The 19,211-nt window shown below is 42.4% G+C and overlaps 1 protein-coding gene across 3 annotated transcripts in view; it reads left to right on the forward strand.

The window, feature by feature from the left end:
* grid2 (glutamate receptor, ionotropic, delta 2) overlaps positions 1–19,211 on the forward strand; it is a 559,781-nt gene that overhangs the window by 429,449 nt on the left and 111,121 nt on the right. For all 3 annotated transcript variants that reach the window (XR_002475295.3, XM_021620869.3, XM_021620870.3), the window contains exons 9-11: positions 3,569–3,670; positions 8,397–8,594; positions 12,548–12,860. Coding sequence is in view for 2 of the 3 variants with exons in the window: in XM_021620869.3 (XP_021476544.2) it covers positions 3,569–3,670; positions 8,397–8,594; positions 12,548–12,860 (613 nt within the window). In the remaining variant the exon portion in view is untranslated. The remainder of the gene's footprint in view (positions 1–3,568; positions 3,671–8,396; positions 8,595–12,547; positions 12,861–19,211) is intronic.

Here is a 19,211-nt window from a genome sequence, read left to right on the forward strand (position 1 = left end):
CCCCAAAACCCGCCTTAAGTCGCCAGTGGCCTAGGTCTGGCATCAGTTTAAAGGAGGTCAGACACCGTCTCATCCTTGGTAATGGAAACAGAAAAGTCTGAGCCTTTTGGGCAAAACACTGTGGTGAATCCTGTATGGCAACAACAGAGCCACAGAGGACCATTATGTTAAAGTAACTGTCTCACTTTTAGTTCATATTCCGTTCTCATACTCAAATAATGTTTTTGACTCGTCTTATACCCGTATTTATGGCCAAAGCATGCTTTTGAGAAAAAAAAATCTTAAAAACCCCAAACCCGGCCAACAGCTCCGCTCCCCCCGCAGCTACTTGCCCGAGCCTTCCCAGCTTCTCCCTCGCCCAAATCCAGATAGCAGATGTTCTGAAAGAGCTGCAAATCCTGGACCCGTACAAAACAGCTTGGCTAGACAATCTGGGACCTCTCTTTCTAAAACTATCCGCCGCCATTGTTGCAACCCCTATTACCAGTCTGTTCAACCTCTCTTTCGTATCGTCCGAGATCCCTAAAGATTGGAAAGCTGCCACTCTAGACCCAAACTGTTATAGACCTATGTCCATCCTGCCCTGCCTCTCTAAAGTCTTTGAAAGGCAAATTAATAAACAGATCACTGACCATTTCGAATCCCACCGTACCTTCTCTGCTGAGCAATCCTATTTCCGAGCTGGTCACGGGTGCACCTCAGCCACGCTCAAGGTACTAAAAGATATCATAACCGCCATCGATAAAAAACAGTACTGTGCATCCGTCTTCATTGACCTGTCCAAGGCTTTCGACTCTGTCAATCACCGTATTCTTATCGGCAGACTCAATAGCCTTGGTTTCTCAAATGACTGCCTTGCCTGGTTCATCAACTACTTTGCAGACAGAGTTCAGTGTGTCAAATCGGAAGGTCTGTTGTCCGGACCTCTGGCAGTCTCTTTGGGGGTACCACAGTGTTCAATTCTTGGGCCGACTCTCTTCTCTGTATATATCAATGATGTCGCTCTTGCTGCGGGTGATTCCCTGATCCACCTCTACGCAGACGACACCATTCTGTATACATCTGGCCCTTCTTTGGACACTGTGTTAACTAACCTCCAAACGAGCTTCAATGCCATACAAAACTCCTTCCATGGCCTCCAACTCTTCTTAAACACTAGTAAAACCAAATGCATACTTTTCAACCTTTCGCTGCCGCACCCGCCCGCCCGACTAGCATCACTACTCTGGACGGTTCTGACCTAGAATATGTGGACAACTACAAATACCTAGGTGTCTGGCTAGACTGTAAACTCTCCTTCCAGACTCATATTAAACATCTCCAATCCAAAATCAAATCTAGAATTGGCTTTCTATTTCGCAACAAAGCCTCCTTCACTCACGCCGCCAAACATACCCTCGTAAAACTGACTATCCTACCGATCCTCGACTTTGGCGATGTCATCTACAAAATAGCTTCCAATACTCTACTCATCAAACTGGATGCAGTCTATCACAGTGCCATCCGTTTTGTTACCAAAGCCCCTTATACCACACCACTGCGACCTGTATGCTCTAGTTGGCTGGCCCTCGCTACATATTCATCGCCAGACCCACTGGCTCCATGTCATCTATAAGTATATGCTAGGTAAAGCTCTGCCTTATCTCAGCTCCCTGGTCACGATAACACCCACCCTTAGCACAGGTATATCTCACTGGTCATCCCCAACGCCAACACCTGCTTTGGCCGCCTTTCCTTCCAGTTCTCTGCTGCCAGTGACTGGAAATAATTGCAAAAATCGCTAACTTTAAACATCAGCTATCTGAGCAGCTAACCGATCGCTGCAGCTGTTCATAGTCCATCTGTAAATAGCCCACCCAATCTACCTACCTCATCCCCATATTGTTTTTATTTACTTGTCTGCTCTTTTGCACACCAGTATCTCTACACATCATCATCTGCTCATTTGTCACTCCAGTGTTAATCTGCTAAATTTTACTTCGCTACTATGGCCAATTTATTGCCTACCTCCTCACGCCATTTACACACACTGTATGTAGACTTTCTTTTTTTCTATTGTGTTATTGACTGTACGCTTGTTTATTCCATGTGTAACTCTGTGTTGTTGTTTGTGTCGCACTGCTTTGCTTTATCTTGGCCAGGTTGCAGTTGTAAATGAGAACTTGTTCTCAACTAGCTTACCTGGTTAAATAAAGGTGGGAAAAAAACTCAGTCTGAAAAATGCTTGCAATTTCCTCATAGAGAATGATGTCATCCTGCCTCATTGGCTAATTTGGCCAATCAGCAGTCTACACACATTAATATTTTTAATGACCGGTATATGCTTACACCATTCTGTTGTTGGGGTACACCCACAAATGCCAATGGTCCTTATAAAAATACTAAATACCCCTTACCAACACAGATAAGCTGCTTTTTAACACACTTAATTAAAATAAATTGGAAGGAAAAGTATTTCACTCATATTGGAATTAATTATAGGTCATATTTCATGCAAATCTGGAAATACTGTACAGTTACATTAACCTCTATGGGATGGGTGTCCCTAAACCGGGACGGTTGCTGCTAACCTGTGCTAATATTACTTGAATGACGTTGTATACAACAGCCAACTTTCTGGGACATAGACATGTCTTATATGTGCAGAAAGCTTAAATTATTGTTAATCTAACTGCAGTATCCAATTAACAGTAGCTATTACAGTGAAAAAAATGCCATGCTATTGATTGAGGAGAGTGCACAACAACAAAACACTTTTTTCATGGCAACTGGTTTGATACATTCACCTCTGAAGGTAAATAACGTACTTACTACTTACATTCAGTAATCTTTCTCTGATTTGTCATCCTGAGGGTTCCAGGGATAAAATGTAGCATAGTTTTGTTTGATAAAATCAATTTTCTTATGTTCAAATGTAGGAACTGGGGTCTACAGTTTGACCCCACTGCTATCTCTGGCTCCACACCCACCCCACCCGGCCATCTAGATGTGTAAAAGTTAGTGTATAAGCTAACATACCTGGGAGTGTGTAAACTTAAATGTTTTATTACCATAGCATTTTTGTATGTTCTTTATAGTTATGTACTTGAAAATGTATCAATTGACCAATTCAGCACATCTGGGCAAACTCCTGACAGACTTGATACAAAATATTGTGCAGTAATGTAATTATTCACTGGATCAGTCTGAAACTTTGCACAAACACTGCTGCCATCTGATTGCCAAACTCTAAATTACACCTAGACTCCTAACTGAAAGTATGGCCTTTCTCTTGCATGTCAAAGATGTTTTTTTTTTTTTTTTTTTTTTTAAACATCTTTTTTTTGTATTATATTTTACCAGATCTAATGTGTTATATTTCCTACATTAATTTCATATTTTCACAAACTGCAGTGTTTCCTTTGAAATGGTATCAAGAATATGCATATCCTTGTTTCAGGTCCTGAACTACAGGTTGTTAAATTTGGGTATGTCATTTCAGGCGAAAATTGAATAAAAGGGTATGATCCTTTTAACATTTTACTTGTCACATGTCACTTATAAACTGTACTTCCTGCTTTTCTTCCAGCTGGCCACCTGGGATCCAGTGCATGGCCTCAATGGAACACTAACTGACAGGAAGTTGGAGAACAACATGAGAGGTGTGGTTCTGCGCGTGGTCACTGTGCTGGTGAGTACTGTACTGTTGTCTGTATCGGAGTTGGGTGAGGTTGCCCCTAAACACTGATCGTAGGTCAGTCTTGCATTTTCCCCAATCAGAATTAAGGTTAGGATTCGGAATGGGAAGCTGATCCTAGATCTGTACCTAGGAAAAATGCATAGAGAATGGCCAAAAGTCCGTATTAGCACGGACAGTGCGATTGAGGGCATCCACTCATTTTATGTAGTTAACTGAGTGGGACTTCCAACTTCATTGGCTAATCCCTCCTGGTGACCCTGTTGGAGTCATGTCTAACCCGGGTCATCAGGAGGAATCAGCTAATCATGAAGAAGAAAATTGAAATTGTGGCACTGACCATGCTGTCATAGATGCTACAATGGCACAGATACAAAGATGACTCCTCTATCTATCTCTATGGGAAATGTCACCAAGTCTGTATACGCCATTAACCTGTATAGTGCTGTTTGATAGACCTGGCATAATCTGCTCAACACTCCCAGATTTAAGTCAGGGTGTCTGTCTGTTCACAAGCCATAAGTGAACGGGCACTTCATTAAAAGCGATTTCAGGAGAATGAATTGACACCATGGAGCTCCATTATATTGAGATTTGAGTTTCGCTATCTCGCCTCCAGCACTGATTTGAGTCTCTTGAGTGCTTTAAAGATTCAGAACTTTAAATTCTTCATAATCCAGCTTTGAAGTCTGGGGAGAAGAAAGAGATGATGCTACGACTTTGTGGCTCTCTTGTCTTTTTTTCCCTTCCAGATTTTCATCCCTTTCAAAGAGAACATGGAGTACGTTTCTGAACATGATCTATTTTCTCAGAAACGGTGTGGAGGAAAAGGGTGGAATGGGGTGGCGTGTGTGTGTGTGCTCGTGTGTGTTTTCCCAGAGGCACAAGGGAAAGGCTGCAGTACTCACACTGACAAGCCACAGATGGTGGTGGAGACCTAAAGAGTATTTATTCTACTCCCTCTTTCTTGCTCCCTCTTCCCTTCTCCTCGGTCTCAATCCTTCTGTGTGTGTGAATGTGTCTGTGTGTGCATGTCTTTGTGTGTGTGTGTCTCACAGACACACTCCCTCTCTCTCTCTTGGTCCCTCTCATTCCCTAGACCTCTATGACTGACATCCTTTATGAAGTGCCGCCAGTGAGAATTAGTGTGAAATGTCTAGAGAAGTGTGGATGGACTACCGCTGTATATATGAGAGGTAGTGTATGAAAGATAGGCTACCTTTTGAAGGGTGTGTGGCTACAGTATGTTAGGGCTTTCTGATCTGTAGACCGAGCTCTATGATGAAGCAGACTGAGCATTGCGGTCATGCCTTAAGGCTTTCTTATGTCCTCTGTTGTTTTCTGTGCTTTGTGATGCCCTGAGAGCCATCTGGACAAAACCTAAAGTAACAAAGTCTATATTTGGTTGATATTTAGTTGAGTACTATTTTTGTAATAAGCCAACCCTTGAGTCCTGTCCTTAATTTGTTGTTGAAATCTGGTTAAATGTTTATGTTGACCTTTTAAAAAATGATCCATTGATGTTCAATGTCAGTATGTTATACCAAATGACCATTGGGATTATACCCAATGACCCCCCCCCGTCCCGTCCCCCCACCGCTGCGATCTGTAAATATATATTTTTATTTTAACCAATCAACTTATCATGTTCAATCGATCTGCTCATTGGCTAATTAAGTGCCAATTAGATCCCATTAGCAACACTCCCAATTAATCCTGTTGGTGACCAATTGATTTGATGAGGACTGTATTGACTGTTTACGTGCAAGGGGGAGAGTGGGGTAACCTGAAAGGGAGCCTCCACTATTCCATGAGGCCCTGTGCTCTCCTAAAATCCATACTATGTGGCTATAAACTGTTCTCCATGGTAGTGAACCACAGGGATTAGCAGTGCATTGTGAATGGCACGGATCGAATGGCACCTAACGGCCCATCAACCAAGGCAAACTGTATCCCTCCCTGGCCTGACATAATCTCCAGCTCTGCTTTCTCTGCTCAGAGACTGTGGAATAATAACACCAGTAACAACCTGTAAAGTGTTATTTAAAGCACAGGGCCACACCAGTCACCCATTGATTTACTGCCTTCGCATAGAGGCCTTTTTAGTGATGATCTATTTGAGTGGAAAATTGCCATTTCCAGCTCAAATGTTACGTAAGATATGAGGTTGTATGTCTATAGAAAGGGGTACGGGGAGTGGGGGGGCGCCAGCAGAATTGTTGACGAGGGCTGGGTTGCAAACAAGGCATATGTTAGGGGAGACGGACTTCAGTCAATAAAACCTGCAGGCTGAGAGGATGCCTCCCTCTCTCCTGGTGGCTAATGGGCAATGGAGTCCCCAGGCCTTACTCGGGAGCTGTAGTGCAGAGAGAGAGTATTCCACACCCTCATGGCCCCCATCAGGCAGAGCAGAAGCTGCAGTGCAGTGAGTACAGGCCAGGGTCAGGGGATGTGGGCTGTCTAGACGATTTTGCTGAGCCCCTCGGGTCTGAATGGGGGACTTTGCTGGTGCCATTAATATGTGCACTGTGTGGCTGATGGCAGTCTGATGGCAGTGAGACTGTTGTGGCTGTAGAGATTCTATAGAGATGCAAGATCTGATAGGCCCCAAGCTGGACAACCAGTGTCAAAGTGAAGAAACTGTAGCCTTATGGCCGTGTCCCAAATGTCACCCTATTCTCTATGGAGTGTGCTGTGGTCTAGTCAAAAGTAGTGCACTAAATAGGGAATAGGATGCCATTTGGGATGCAAATATGTGTTATGGACACTTAGTGTGCAAAGACCTTCCCTCCAGTCCAGAGCCACACACATCATGCACTTTGACTGTGTACACACATGTACCCACCAGAGTTGGGGTCATTCCATTCCAATTCCAAATTTTCCTCATTGTCCTGGCACACCAATGGTGGAACCAGCTTCTGAAAAAGTATTTGAAACCCTACCTCTTCAAAAATATAATAATCCCACAGCACCCCCCCCCCCCCCCCAAAAAAAACCCATCTTGTAAACTAACACTTGCACACCCCCTTACTAGCTCTGACTTTTCTGATAGCTACTTTATTGAGAAAAACATGTACTTACTATGACTGTGATATGCGGTTGTCCCACCTAGGTATCTTAAAATGAGTGCACTAACTGTGTCACTCTGGATAAGAGCGTCTGCTAAATTACTCAAATGTCAATTGGAGAGAATTGGAATTTCACTTCCTGAATCAAATGTAATTGGTACCCACACAACAATACTGTCCAAACAAGTCCTATATATATTGTAGACACACAAGCATGTATGCACACACACACACACACACACACACACACACACACACACTGCTTCCCGCTGGGATACATACACTCGGCTAGGGAACTAAACAGTCTCACATTCATGTAGTGCACATCCTACTGTAATAATGTAGAAAACATGCTGTCACAGAGGTACATGTGCAATGTTTCACACTTATTACAGAATTATTTTCTCACTGCCGAGAAAGTTCCCCTGCAACAGGGTGATCAAATTAAGATCCTACATCTGCATGTTAACAGAATTTGTAATTTAGCCTATTAAGCACGAACACTGTTTGAAGTGTGAATTAGGCAGGTCTGATGCCGAAAAAGAAAGCAAATGATTGCCTACTTTACCCATATTTTATTTTTGCAATACAAGTACTGTGAAGTTCCAGTAGTTAGCTACACCGCTTCATAGCAAAAAAAGTAATTAACTAATGAAAACACTACCTAGATTTGAATTTAGTTCAACTACCACCAAGCTACTGCAAAATGAAGTTACATTTAGTTCACTACTCCCCAACACTGCATACACAAGTCAGGTTGTGGTTGGTGCTATAGAGCGTACAGAGTAGTGCGGTAGGCAGGTAAGAGTCACGGTGTGTGGTGTGGGGGGTCACTCTCTGATTGATGGTGCCTCATGGCTACAGTGGGAGTTGGCATGCACGTCCACACTCCCGCTAATAGCTTATTGAGCGACGGGGGCCAGTGAGGATTCAAAAACACTGGCTTAATGTGCAGACCATGTGTAGTCAATAACACCACCTAGGTAATACATCTGCCTGACATATTCCCAGAAATATTTCAGTTATCAATAGGGATTTATTAAAGAGAATGGAAGACAGGAAGAGAAAGGGCTACTGCTTCTGCGTTTCGGCAGATAGTCCAGACACTGTGCAGGATGACAATTAAGGTGGAAAGTGGAGTGTGGTCATATTTCTCTCTCTCTCTCTCTGTCTGTTCTCTCTCTCTCTCTGTTCTCTCTCTCTCTCTGTTCTCTCTCTCTCTCTCTGTTCTCTCTCTGTTCTCTCTCTCTCTCTCTCTCTGTTCTCTCTCTCTCTCTCTCTCTCTCTCTGTTCTCTCTCTGTTCTCTCTCTCTGTTCTCTCTCTGTTCTCTCTCTCTCTCTCTCTCTGTTCTCTCTCTCTCTCTCTCTCTCTCTCTCTCTCTCTCTCTCTCTCTCTCTCTCTCTCTCTCTCTCTCTCTCTCTCTCTCTCTCTCTCTTTTGCTATCTCTCGGTAATGTTACTGTCTGTTTGGTGTGTGTAAAACAATGCCGATGACCTCTAGTATTATTACACCAACTTAGTGACATTGCGGGAAAACACAGCAGGATTTAATAAGTTAACTAAAGAATCATAGATACATGGATTGTGATAAAGGACAGTAGTGGCAGATGGAAGTGTGACAATTATACATTCTTTGACTTTGTCAACTGCAGGAGGAGCCCTTTGTGATGGTGTCAGAGAATGTCCTTGGGAAGCCAAAGAAGTACCAAGGCTATTCCATCGACGTGCTGGATGCTCTCTCCAACTACCTGGGCTTCAAGTACGAGATCTACGTGGCCCCTGACCATAAGTATGGGAGCCAACAGGCTGACGGGGTCTGGAACGGTCTAATCGGAGAGTTGGTTGCCAAGGTGAGAGACTGTGGTTCTGTCCCAAATGGCAGCCTACTCCCTATATAGTGCACTACTTTTGACCAGAGCCCTATGTGCTTCAATGCTATGTCCAAATGGAATGAACTAACAATAACACGTAGAATAATCCCAGTTCATTGGGATGAATATGATTTCAGAGCTATTTAAAAGCATTGTCTGTGTTCATCAATGTACAAAACCTTCCTTGCAGGAAACCCTCCTCCATCAATCCATCTATCCATCTATCCACCTTCATCACCTCAACCAAAATCGGTCTACTTTACGAGGAGGAGGAGCAGTGTATATAAAACGTAATAAACTCTCATCCGTACACAATGCTCTATAATCTCTTATCAGAGGAAAGTAATTACAAACATGCAGCGATTAGGAATGACTGGCTTGGTAAACTGGCTTATTTTTTTAGAGTTGACATAGCTAACAACACTGTGGATATAAACTATTTACCCTGCCAGTGCAAATAGTGGAATAAGAGTCTGTCCAACAGCCAGACAAACGAAAAGGCAAAGCTGTAAACACCTGGAGGTCAGCAGACCATTTTCAGGACCATTACCCATCACCTCTTGCTGTTTTCCCTTTTTCCGACTCTTTTTGATTCCTAATGCAATTCTACACTGATTCCAACACTGCCGCTTCCAATATTCTTCCTTAATTAAATGAGCGCTTCTGGAAATATGCCTGTGCGTAAGACTACAAACACAGGCCAAAGGGAAAAATGTTAATATAATTTTTGTTGTATTACCTTTGCCTCTATTCCTTTAGGCATATTGTGATATTTATTGGGCTCCCTAGTGGTGCAGCGGTCTAAGGCACTGCATCTCAATGCGAGAGGCGTCACTACAGTCCCCAGTTCGAATCCATGCTGTATCACATCTGGCTGTGATTGGGAGGCTGGGCCAATTGTGCATTGGCCCAGCATCGTCTGGGTTTGGCCAGGGTAGGCGGTCATTGTAAATAATAATTTGACTAACTTGCCTAGTTAAATGAAGGTTCAAAAATAGTGTCTGGAATGATACAGAGGATACAGGTACATTGTTATTCATTCTTCAAGGATATTATTATTATAATAATTTTTTATATGTTTTTTTAGGGGGTAGATCAGCTTCAATATTGCAGAAAGATTGACGTGTAATTGCATAATTTACAATCCCCCAAATATATATATATATATATATATATATATATATATATATATATATATATATATATATGTAAATATATACAAAATATATATTTTATATACAGTAGCAGTCAAAGGTTTGGACACACCTACTCATTCAAGGGTTTTTCTTTCTTTATACTATTTTCTACATGGTAGAATAATAGTGAAGACATCAACATTGTGAAATAACACATATGGAATCATGTAATAACAAATCAAATGGAATCATGTAGTGTTAAACAAATCAAAATACATTTTTCTAATTTTATATTCTTCAAAGTAGCCACCCGTTGCCTTTGACAGCTTTGCACACTCTTGGCATTCTCTCAACCAGCTTCACCTGGAATGCTCCAACAGTCTTGATGGAGTTCCCACATATGCTAAGCACTTGTTGGTTGCTTTTCCTTCACTCTGCAGTCCAACTCATCCCATACCATCTCAATTAGGTTGAGGTTGGGTGATTGTGGAGGCCAGGTCATCTGATGCATCACTCCATCTCTTTCCTTCTTGATCAACTAGCCCTTACACAGCCTGGAGGTGTGTTGGGTCATTGTCCTGTTGAAAAACAATAGTCCCATTAAGCGCAAACCAGATGGGATGGCGCATCGCTGCGGAAGGCTGTGGTTGCCATGCTGGTTAAGTGTGCCTTGAATTTTTTTTAAAGTCACTGACAGTGTCACCAGTAAAGCACCCACACACCATCACACCTCCTCCTCCATGCAGTCTCCTCTGAACAGTTGATGTTGAGATGTGTCTGTTATTTGAACTCTGTGAAGCATTAATTTTGGCCTGCAATTTCTGAGGCTTGTAACTCTAATGAACTTATCCTCTGCAGTAGAAGTAACTCTGGGTCTTCCTTTCTTGTGGAGGTCCTCATGAGAGCCAGTTTCATCATAGCGTTTGATGGTTTTTGCGACATGTGCTGCGTACAGTAAATGACCATTTCTGCCTGTTTAAGCATGTTGTTTCCTTACCAGACTGTGAAATTAGCTAATTAAGTCAACAGTGATTAATTGTGTGTGTGGTAAAATAACATCAGCTCTTCCTACCCCATGTGGGAACTATCACTAGTTTTTTCCTCATTAAACTAATCTGCTAGTGCTAGTTCTGGAGCTATAACTAGGAGGGCATTCCAAATGGCACCCAATTCCCTTTATCCTGCACTGCCTTTCATTTAAAGTAGTCTACTATAAAGAGAATAGGTTGCAATTTGGGGTGCAAACCAGATGTGTGAACAGTGCTAGTTCGGTTCGGAATAACCCACACTGAAACTCGTCGACACCATTTAAATGTGGAGTCATTCATATTCTCACACAGTTGTATGTTATTCACTTGATGTCAGCTGGTAGGAGCTATTTCACCCCTGGTATTGAATAGGTGGCACCCAATTCCCTATTTAGTGCTTTATTTTTGACCAGAATCCTATGGTTCCTGGTCACAAAAGTAGTGCACTATATAGGACAAACCTTACTAATATTGAGTTGCACCTCCTTTTGCCCTCAGAACCTTTTGCCCTCAGAATAGCCTCATGTGTCGGCCCATGTTGACTCCAATGCGTCACACTATTGTGTCAAGTTGGCTGGATGTCCTGGACCATTCTTGATACACATGGGATACTGTTGAGCGTGAAAACCCCAGCAGCGTTGCAGTTCTTGACACAGTCAAACTGGGGCGTCTGGCACATACTACCATACTCCGTTCAAAGGCACTTAACTATTTTGTCTTGCCCATTCACCCTCTGAATGGCACGCATACCTAATCAAAGTCTCAATAGTCTCAAGGCTTAAAAATCTTATTTTAACCCATCTCCTCCCCTTCATCTACACTGATTGAAGTAGATTTAATAAGTGACATCAATAAGGGATCATATTTTTCACTTGGATTCACCTGGTTAGTCTATGTAATGGAAAGAGCCGGTGCTCCTTATGTTTTGTACACTCAGTGTATATAGTATTTGCACACAGCGTCTTATAATAATGAGACACAACATGTGGAAGGAAATTAAATTAGCCTTCGTGGGTTTAGAGCTGACCCTGGCCTGCATAAACCCCCTCCCCCCCCCCCCCACACACACACACACACACACACGAATATCGTGAGGTTATCAGTTATAGTAGGACCGTGGCATTCTAATTCAGGCTCTCTGATTGGCTTAGTGGCTTAATGATCTATCGAGGTACCCTCATCCTCCGGTTTCTTCCTAAAAACAATTTCTTGAAGATGACTGAACTCCTCCTACGCTCACACTATGACTCCCAGCCATATTCATCTCCATAACCTCTGCTTCGCATCAATACAATAGACGGTCACACAGAAAATGGCAATCCCTCAATTTACCGATGCGGTCTCTAGGTAATTAACATGGTATTGTCTTTTCCCCTATCCGTCTCGTCTGAGAAGTGGGTGAGTATTAAGTGTGTCAGATAGCGAGTGTGGAGTCGATACGTGTCTGTTTTGACAAAAGAAAGGAGAGGAGGACTGTGATCATCAGCAGCGACAGAATAGCCATGGCAGAATGAGATGTGATTCTATTGATATACGCATGAATTAAAATCAGAAAAAAATCAGAACTCCGAGCAAAGTTACATTTCTCATACCCCTCCTCCTTACCACGGAACCTGTTGGATGCAGTGATTTCTGATGTGTGTGTTCACAGGATCCCCTAATTCTCTTGAATTCCATACACCTTGAATCTTGGCATTAATGAATCTGTGTTTGTGTGTGCGTGCGTGCGTCTGCGTGTGTGTGTCCATGCGTGTGGTTTTTTTTCCAGCGTGCTGACATGGGTCTCTCGGCTCTCACCATCACACCAGAGCGGGAGAGTGTGGTGGACTTTACCACGCGCTACATGGACTACTCGGTGGGCGTGCTGCTCAGGAAGGCTGAACGCACCGTGGACATGTTCGCCTGCCTGGCGCCCTTTGACCTGTCGCTATGGGCATGCATCGCGGGCACGGTGCTACTGGTGGGCATACTGGTCTACCTGCTCAATTGGCTCAACCCGCCGCGCCTGCCCATGGGCACCGTCTCCTCCACCACCCTCTACAACTCCATGTGGTTTGTCTACGGATCATTCGTCCAGCAGGGTGAGTTCATTTTTGTTGGTATACTTTTGTTTTCTTTATAAATGTATTTTCATCACCTGGTGTGCATTGTGTACCCTTTACTATCCCTGTTTTTAATAGATTTCATTGTTGTTTTAAAAAAAATGTGAGTATTGCAAGGGGATGGGTTTATGTTGAAGAGAAATAGAGAGAAAGTGAAACAGGTGGGAGAAGAGAGAGAAGTGTTTGTCAGAGTCGTGTGTATCGGTGGCAGGGAAGTCAGGCGCAGGGGAATCAAACTGAGTGTAATGGAGTATTTAATAACAGCTAAACGAAACATACTCCAAACACTAAATGTAACAATAAACAAAGTGGGTACGAGGACCCGTCGCGCACCAATACAAAAACCAACACAACACTGAATAACAAACAATCTCTGACAAAGACATGAGGGGAAACAGAGGGTTAAATACACAACAGGTAATGAATGGGATTGAAACCAGGTGTGTAGGAAGACAAGACAATACCAATGGAAAATGAAAAATGGATCAATGATGGCTAGAAGACCGGTGACGTCGACCGCCGAGCACCGCCCGAACAAGGGGAGGCTTCGACTTTGGTAGAAGTCGTGACAGTGTTGGATGTGTAGAGGGAACGAGAGACAAAAACATGGTGACGGTTGTCTTTCAGCGTTCTTTCAAAGGTCAGGCTGAAATCCATTTCTCTGGATTTGAGGAGAAGAGGTGAGCTTAGGGAAAATAGAAGAAAGCAAAGAAAAAGCAGAGCGTGATAATGGCATTGACTAAGTTTTTTTTTTCAGAGTGCGATTAGTATTTGTTATTATATATGCTCAAGGACTCAGATTAGTACATTTTGAGCCACATTAATTATGCAAATTCTGCGAATGATTTTAGAGTTGGTGGAATATTTTATTTTGAATGAGCCGCCGATGAGCTCACAGCATAACAAGCAAATTCTCAATCTACATTTTACTAATGCCGGTAATGATGATCATGATAAATGCTAATTGTTCCCTTTTATTCACAATCGATCTTCTTTTAGTTGTAATTACACTTAAGTCATCTAGTCATTATCAAATTATTAGTAAACCAATTCTCACCTCAGTATCAACAATGAGGCAATCTACAAGAGCTTGATGCAGGAGAGCCTTGGTCAATTGTGGCTCATTATGCGTTGAATAGACATCAACATCCCAAGGCTCAGTTAATGCGTAAATACACACATAGGCTGCGTTTACACAGGCAGTACAACTCTGATATTTTTTCCCCCTATTGACAAATCAGATCATCTCCGATAAAGATTTGATGTGAAAAGATCTGATGTGATTGGTCAAAAGACCAACAAGTGGAAAAAAGATCATAAATGGACTGCCTGTGTAAACGCAGCCATAGAGACACACAGACACAATGACAAACACACACAGAATTACACACAAACACACACACACTATGCTGTAGGGGATACTGTTATTTAAATATTCCCAAACCTCTTCAGTATCCTGACACATCCCAAATAACACCCTATTCCCTATATACAGTATTTAGTGCACTACTAATGACCAGGGCTCATGGGGATCTGGTAAAAATGTGTGCTGTATATAGGGAATAGGGTGCCATTTGGGTCTCAGTCATTGTCCTCAGGGGTGAATTGATTTGGAGGTCCTCAGTACACAACAACATCCCAGATAGAGTCTGAAGATGGGCGATTCCACGCAAGCAGAAGCGGAAATTATTTTAAGTATCTCTGATTGTCCTGGCAATTCTCTCATATACACTTAATTGAGAGAAAGGATGCTTTTGACCTTTTTAGACCTACAGTATCAAATCAAAGTTTATTTGTCACGTGCGCCGAATACAACAGGTGTAGGTAGACCTTACAGTGAAATTCTTACTTACAGGCTCTAACCAACAGTGCAAATAAGGTATTAGGTGAACAATAGGTAAGTAAAGAAATAAAAACAACAGTTAAAAGACGGTGAAAAATAACAGTAGCAAGGCTATAACAGTAGCAAGACTATATACAGTAGTGAGGCTATAACAGTAGTGAGGCTATAACAGTAGTGAGGCTATATACAGTAGACAGGCTATATACAGTAGCGAGGCTATATACAGTAGCGAGGCTATATACAGTAGCGAGGCTATATACAGTAGCGAGGCTATATACAGTAGACAGGCTATATACAGTAGCGAGGCTATATACAGGCAACGGTTAGTCGGGCTGATTGAGGTAGTATGTACATGTAGATATAGTTAAAGTGACTATGCATACACAGTATGATGAACAGAGAGTAGCAGTAGCGTAAAAGAGGGGTTGGCGGATGGTGGGTGGCGGGACACAATGCCGATAGCCCTGTTAGCCAATGTGCAGGGGCAATGGTTGGTCAGGCCAATTGAGGTAGTATGTACATGAATGTATAGTTAAAGTGACTATGCATATATGATAAACAGAGAGTAGCAGCAGGGTAAAAGAGGGGTGGGAGGGGGGCACACAATGCAAATAGTCCGGGTAGCCATTTGATTACATGTTCAGGAGTCTTATGGCTTGGGGGTAAAAACTGCTAAGAAGCCTTTTTGTCCTAGACTTGGCACTCCGGTACCGCTTACCATGCAGTAGTAGAGAGAACAGTCTATGACTGGGGTGGCTTGCCAATTTTTAGAGCAGACAGCGTTGGCCCAGTGATGTACTGGGCCATACGAACTACCCTCCGTAGTGCCCTGCGGTTGACTAGTTGCCGTACCAGGCAGTGATGCAACCAGATGCTCTCGATGTTGCAGCTGTAGAACCTTTTGAGGATCTGAGGACCCATGCCAAATATTTTTAGTTTCCTGCGGGGGAATAGGCTTTGTCGTGCCCTCTTCACGACTGTCTTGGTGTGTTTGGACCATTCTAGTTTGTTGTTGATGTGGACACCAAGGAACTTGAAGCTCTCAACCTGCTCCACTACAGCCCCGTCGATGAGAATGGGGACGTGCTTGGTCCTCCTTTTCCTGTAGTCACAATCATCTCCTTAGTCTTTGTTACGTTGAGGGTTAGGTTTTTTCTGGCACCACCGGGCCAGGTCTCTGACCTCGTCCCTATAGGAGGAGTATACATGCCTCCTGTAAGACTCTATTATCTGTGAACCGTACATGATACAGACAACATATTGGTGTCATTATAGTCCTTTTAGTGTGCACTAACATATGGAGTATTTATATATGAAAAATAATGTTTCACATGAACATTAAAAATATTAATATGAATATCTCAAAACTACCCTTTTTGATTGTTTAAATGTTAAGACATATTGTTTGGGAACAATATACTCGACAAGTACATCCAATTTCAAGAGTGGGCTCTCTGCTAATTCTGAAGTTCTGATTCATTTTATGAGCACCACCAACACACTGAATGTTAAATGTATTCAATGGGAACTCCCTCTGCTGGTGATTTGCTGATTGTGTAATCCTAAAGGAGGAATGTGATTGGTTAATGACGTTTAATGCCAGTCAGTGGAGGCTCCTCAGAGGAAGATAAGGAGGACAATCCTCCTCAGTGAATTTATTTTATTGCCTCCCGGGTGGCGCAGTGGTTAACGGCGCTGTACTGCTGTACTGTACCGCTGTACTGTGCCATCAGAGTCCCTGGGTTCGCGCCCAGGCTCTGTCGTAACCGGCCGCGACCGGGAGGTCCGTGGGGCGACGCACAATTGGCCTAGCGTCTTCCGGGTTAGGGAGGGATTGGCCGGTAGGGATCTGCTTGTCTCATCGCCTGTGGCGGGCCGGGCGCAGTGCGCGCTAGCCAAGGTTGCCAGGTGCACGGTGTAGCCTCCGACACATTGGTGCGGCTGGCTTCCGGGTTGGATGCGCGCTGTGTTAAGAAGTACGGCTGGTTGGGTTGTGTATCGGAGGACGCATAACATTCAGCCTTCGTCTCTCCCGAGCCCCGAGGTTGTAGCAATGAGACAAGATAGTACAACAATTGGATACCACGAAATTGGGGAGAAAAAGGGGTAAAATTCAAAAAAAATATATATATATATTTTTTTTTTAACGTGAAACATTTTTTTTAAATTCCTTTTTAGAAAAAACTTTACTTTACTAAATCATTGATTTACGAAATCATTGATTTAAATACACTGTTGTAGCAATGAGACAAGATAGTACAACAATTGGATACCACGAAATTGGGGAGAAAAAGGGGTAAAATTCAAATATATATATATATATATATATATATATATATATATATATATATTTTTTTTTTTTTTAACGTGAAACATTTTTTTAAAATTCCTTTTTAGAAAAAACTTTACTAAATATATTCACGTTACCAAATCATTGATTTAAATACACTGTTTTGCAATGAAGGTCTACAGTAGCCTCAACAGCACTCTGTAGGGTTGCACCATGGTCTAGCTAAAGGACAGCTATTTTCTGTCCTCCTCTGGGTACATGGACTTCAATACAAAACCTATGATGCTCATGGCTCTCACCCTCTTCCATAGACTTACGCAGTAATTATGACAACTCCCTGAGGACGTCCTCCAACCTATCAGAGCTCTTGCAGCATGAACTGAGATGTTGTCCACCCAATCAAAGGATCAGAGAATTAATCTAGAACTGAAAGCAAAATCTACAGCTAGCTAGCATTGCAGTTAATAAAATGTGGTGAGTGGTTGACTCAAATAGAGAGAAAGACAATAGTTGAACAGTTTTGAACAATATCCATTTCTTTAAAAAAAAAAATCTCTTTCACTTAGCTAGCGAATGCAGCTAGCTAGTTTAGAATACTCAAACACCCGGCTCAAACAAAGAGGGATGCTAGCTGAAGATGCGAGAAGTAATTATACAATGAACCAAATGATAATGCTTGTATGTGGCTACTATGAAAGTGACTGTGTTTACGTGTAATCAGGGGCAATGTTCCCTCCCTTGAATGTTGTGAAAATTTCATGCAACTTCCCGCACTTGTTTACTGTGAACACTGAAGCTGTACGTGTTTTAATTGACTGTTTAAACAGTGGCCATGTAGGCTACTGTGGCTATTCGATCATAATGTAGTCCTACCAGACTGGCCTACCATGGAAATAGGGGTTCTATCATTCAGCCTACAGTAGCAGCCAATGTGTGGTGTTTACACTTTTGAAGAAAAAAAACATGCTGGGCTTGACATTAACCTGTTTATCCACTTGTCCTCTAGACAAGGATGTGACTGAACATTTTGTACTGTTGTTTGATGCAAGAAACCACTTATTCCCATACTATAATTGTTATGCGAAGCGACACAGGAGAACCCAAAAGAGCAGACTCAGATGAGGAAACAGGGATGAATGAACCAAAATATGTATTGTTGCACAGAGAGATATGGAGTGCAGGTCCGGGGTAGCTCGGATGAGTTGCAGAAAAAACAGATGTGGAGATTGGCTGAGTAGAACAGGGTAAAAAGGGCCTGAGGGGAATCCAAGGTAGTGGTAGTGAGTAAAATCTAGAGCAAGGTAGTTGGGTGGTGAGATGTGGAATAGGAGACAGAGACAGAGCAGTAACTGCAATGAGCGGATAAACGGTGTCAGGTAGGGAAACAGGCACAGCAGAGTAACAGGATCTTGAGTATTAATAAATGGCTAGAATCATGAACTGACTGAGCAGAGATTACAATCTGGCACTGTGGAAGTGGCAGGACATGTAGAGTATTTGTAGAGGTCTTGATTATGGAACGAGTTGCAGCTGGTAGGGATTTGCTCTGACTCCAGCACACCTGTCTCCAACCACACAATCACAAAGAGAGGGAGAGGGAGAGAGAGAGAGAGAGAGTGTGTACAGGGGGAGTAACTGTAGATCAAGAAGACACCGGATGAACACCAGAGGGCGTAGCAGGAGCAGATGTGACAATTATTGCAGAGAATCCTGCAAATTATGCTACCCTCTGCCTATTGGCTACTAAGCTTATTCAAGCCTGTCTCAAAATACAACACTTCCCCTTTAAGACATAGAACAAAGCCCTTTTCCTGACTTGCTTTTCAAAGATGGCTAGAAATGTACACATTTTGTGCTCTTGTGGGAACTCAAGTAAAAGTGATTCACCCAGTAAAATACTACTTGAGTAAAAGTCAAAAAGTATTTGCTTTTAAATATACTTAAGTATCAAAAGTAATTATAATTGCTAACACACAGTGCATTCGGAAAGTATTCAGACCCCTTAACTTTTTTCACATTTTGTTATGTAAATGTGATATTTACGTTTTTATTTTTAATACATTTGCAAACATTTCTAAAAATCTGTTTTGCTTTGTTATCATCGAGTATTGTGTGTAGATTGTTGAGGGGGAAAAAACGATTTCATCAATTTTAGAATAAGGCTGTAATGTAACAAAATGTGGAAAAAATTGGATTT

Source organism: Oncorhynchus mykiss, chromosome 11 (genome assembly GCF_057628025.1).
Source record: "Oncorhynchus mykiss isolate SJ-2025 chromosome 11, ASM5762802v1, whole genome shotgun sequence".
Classification (NCBI taxonomy): Eukaryota; Metazoa; Chordata; class Actinopteri; order Salmoniformes; family Salmonidae; genus Oncorhynchus; species Oncorhynchus mykiss.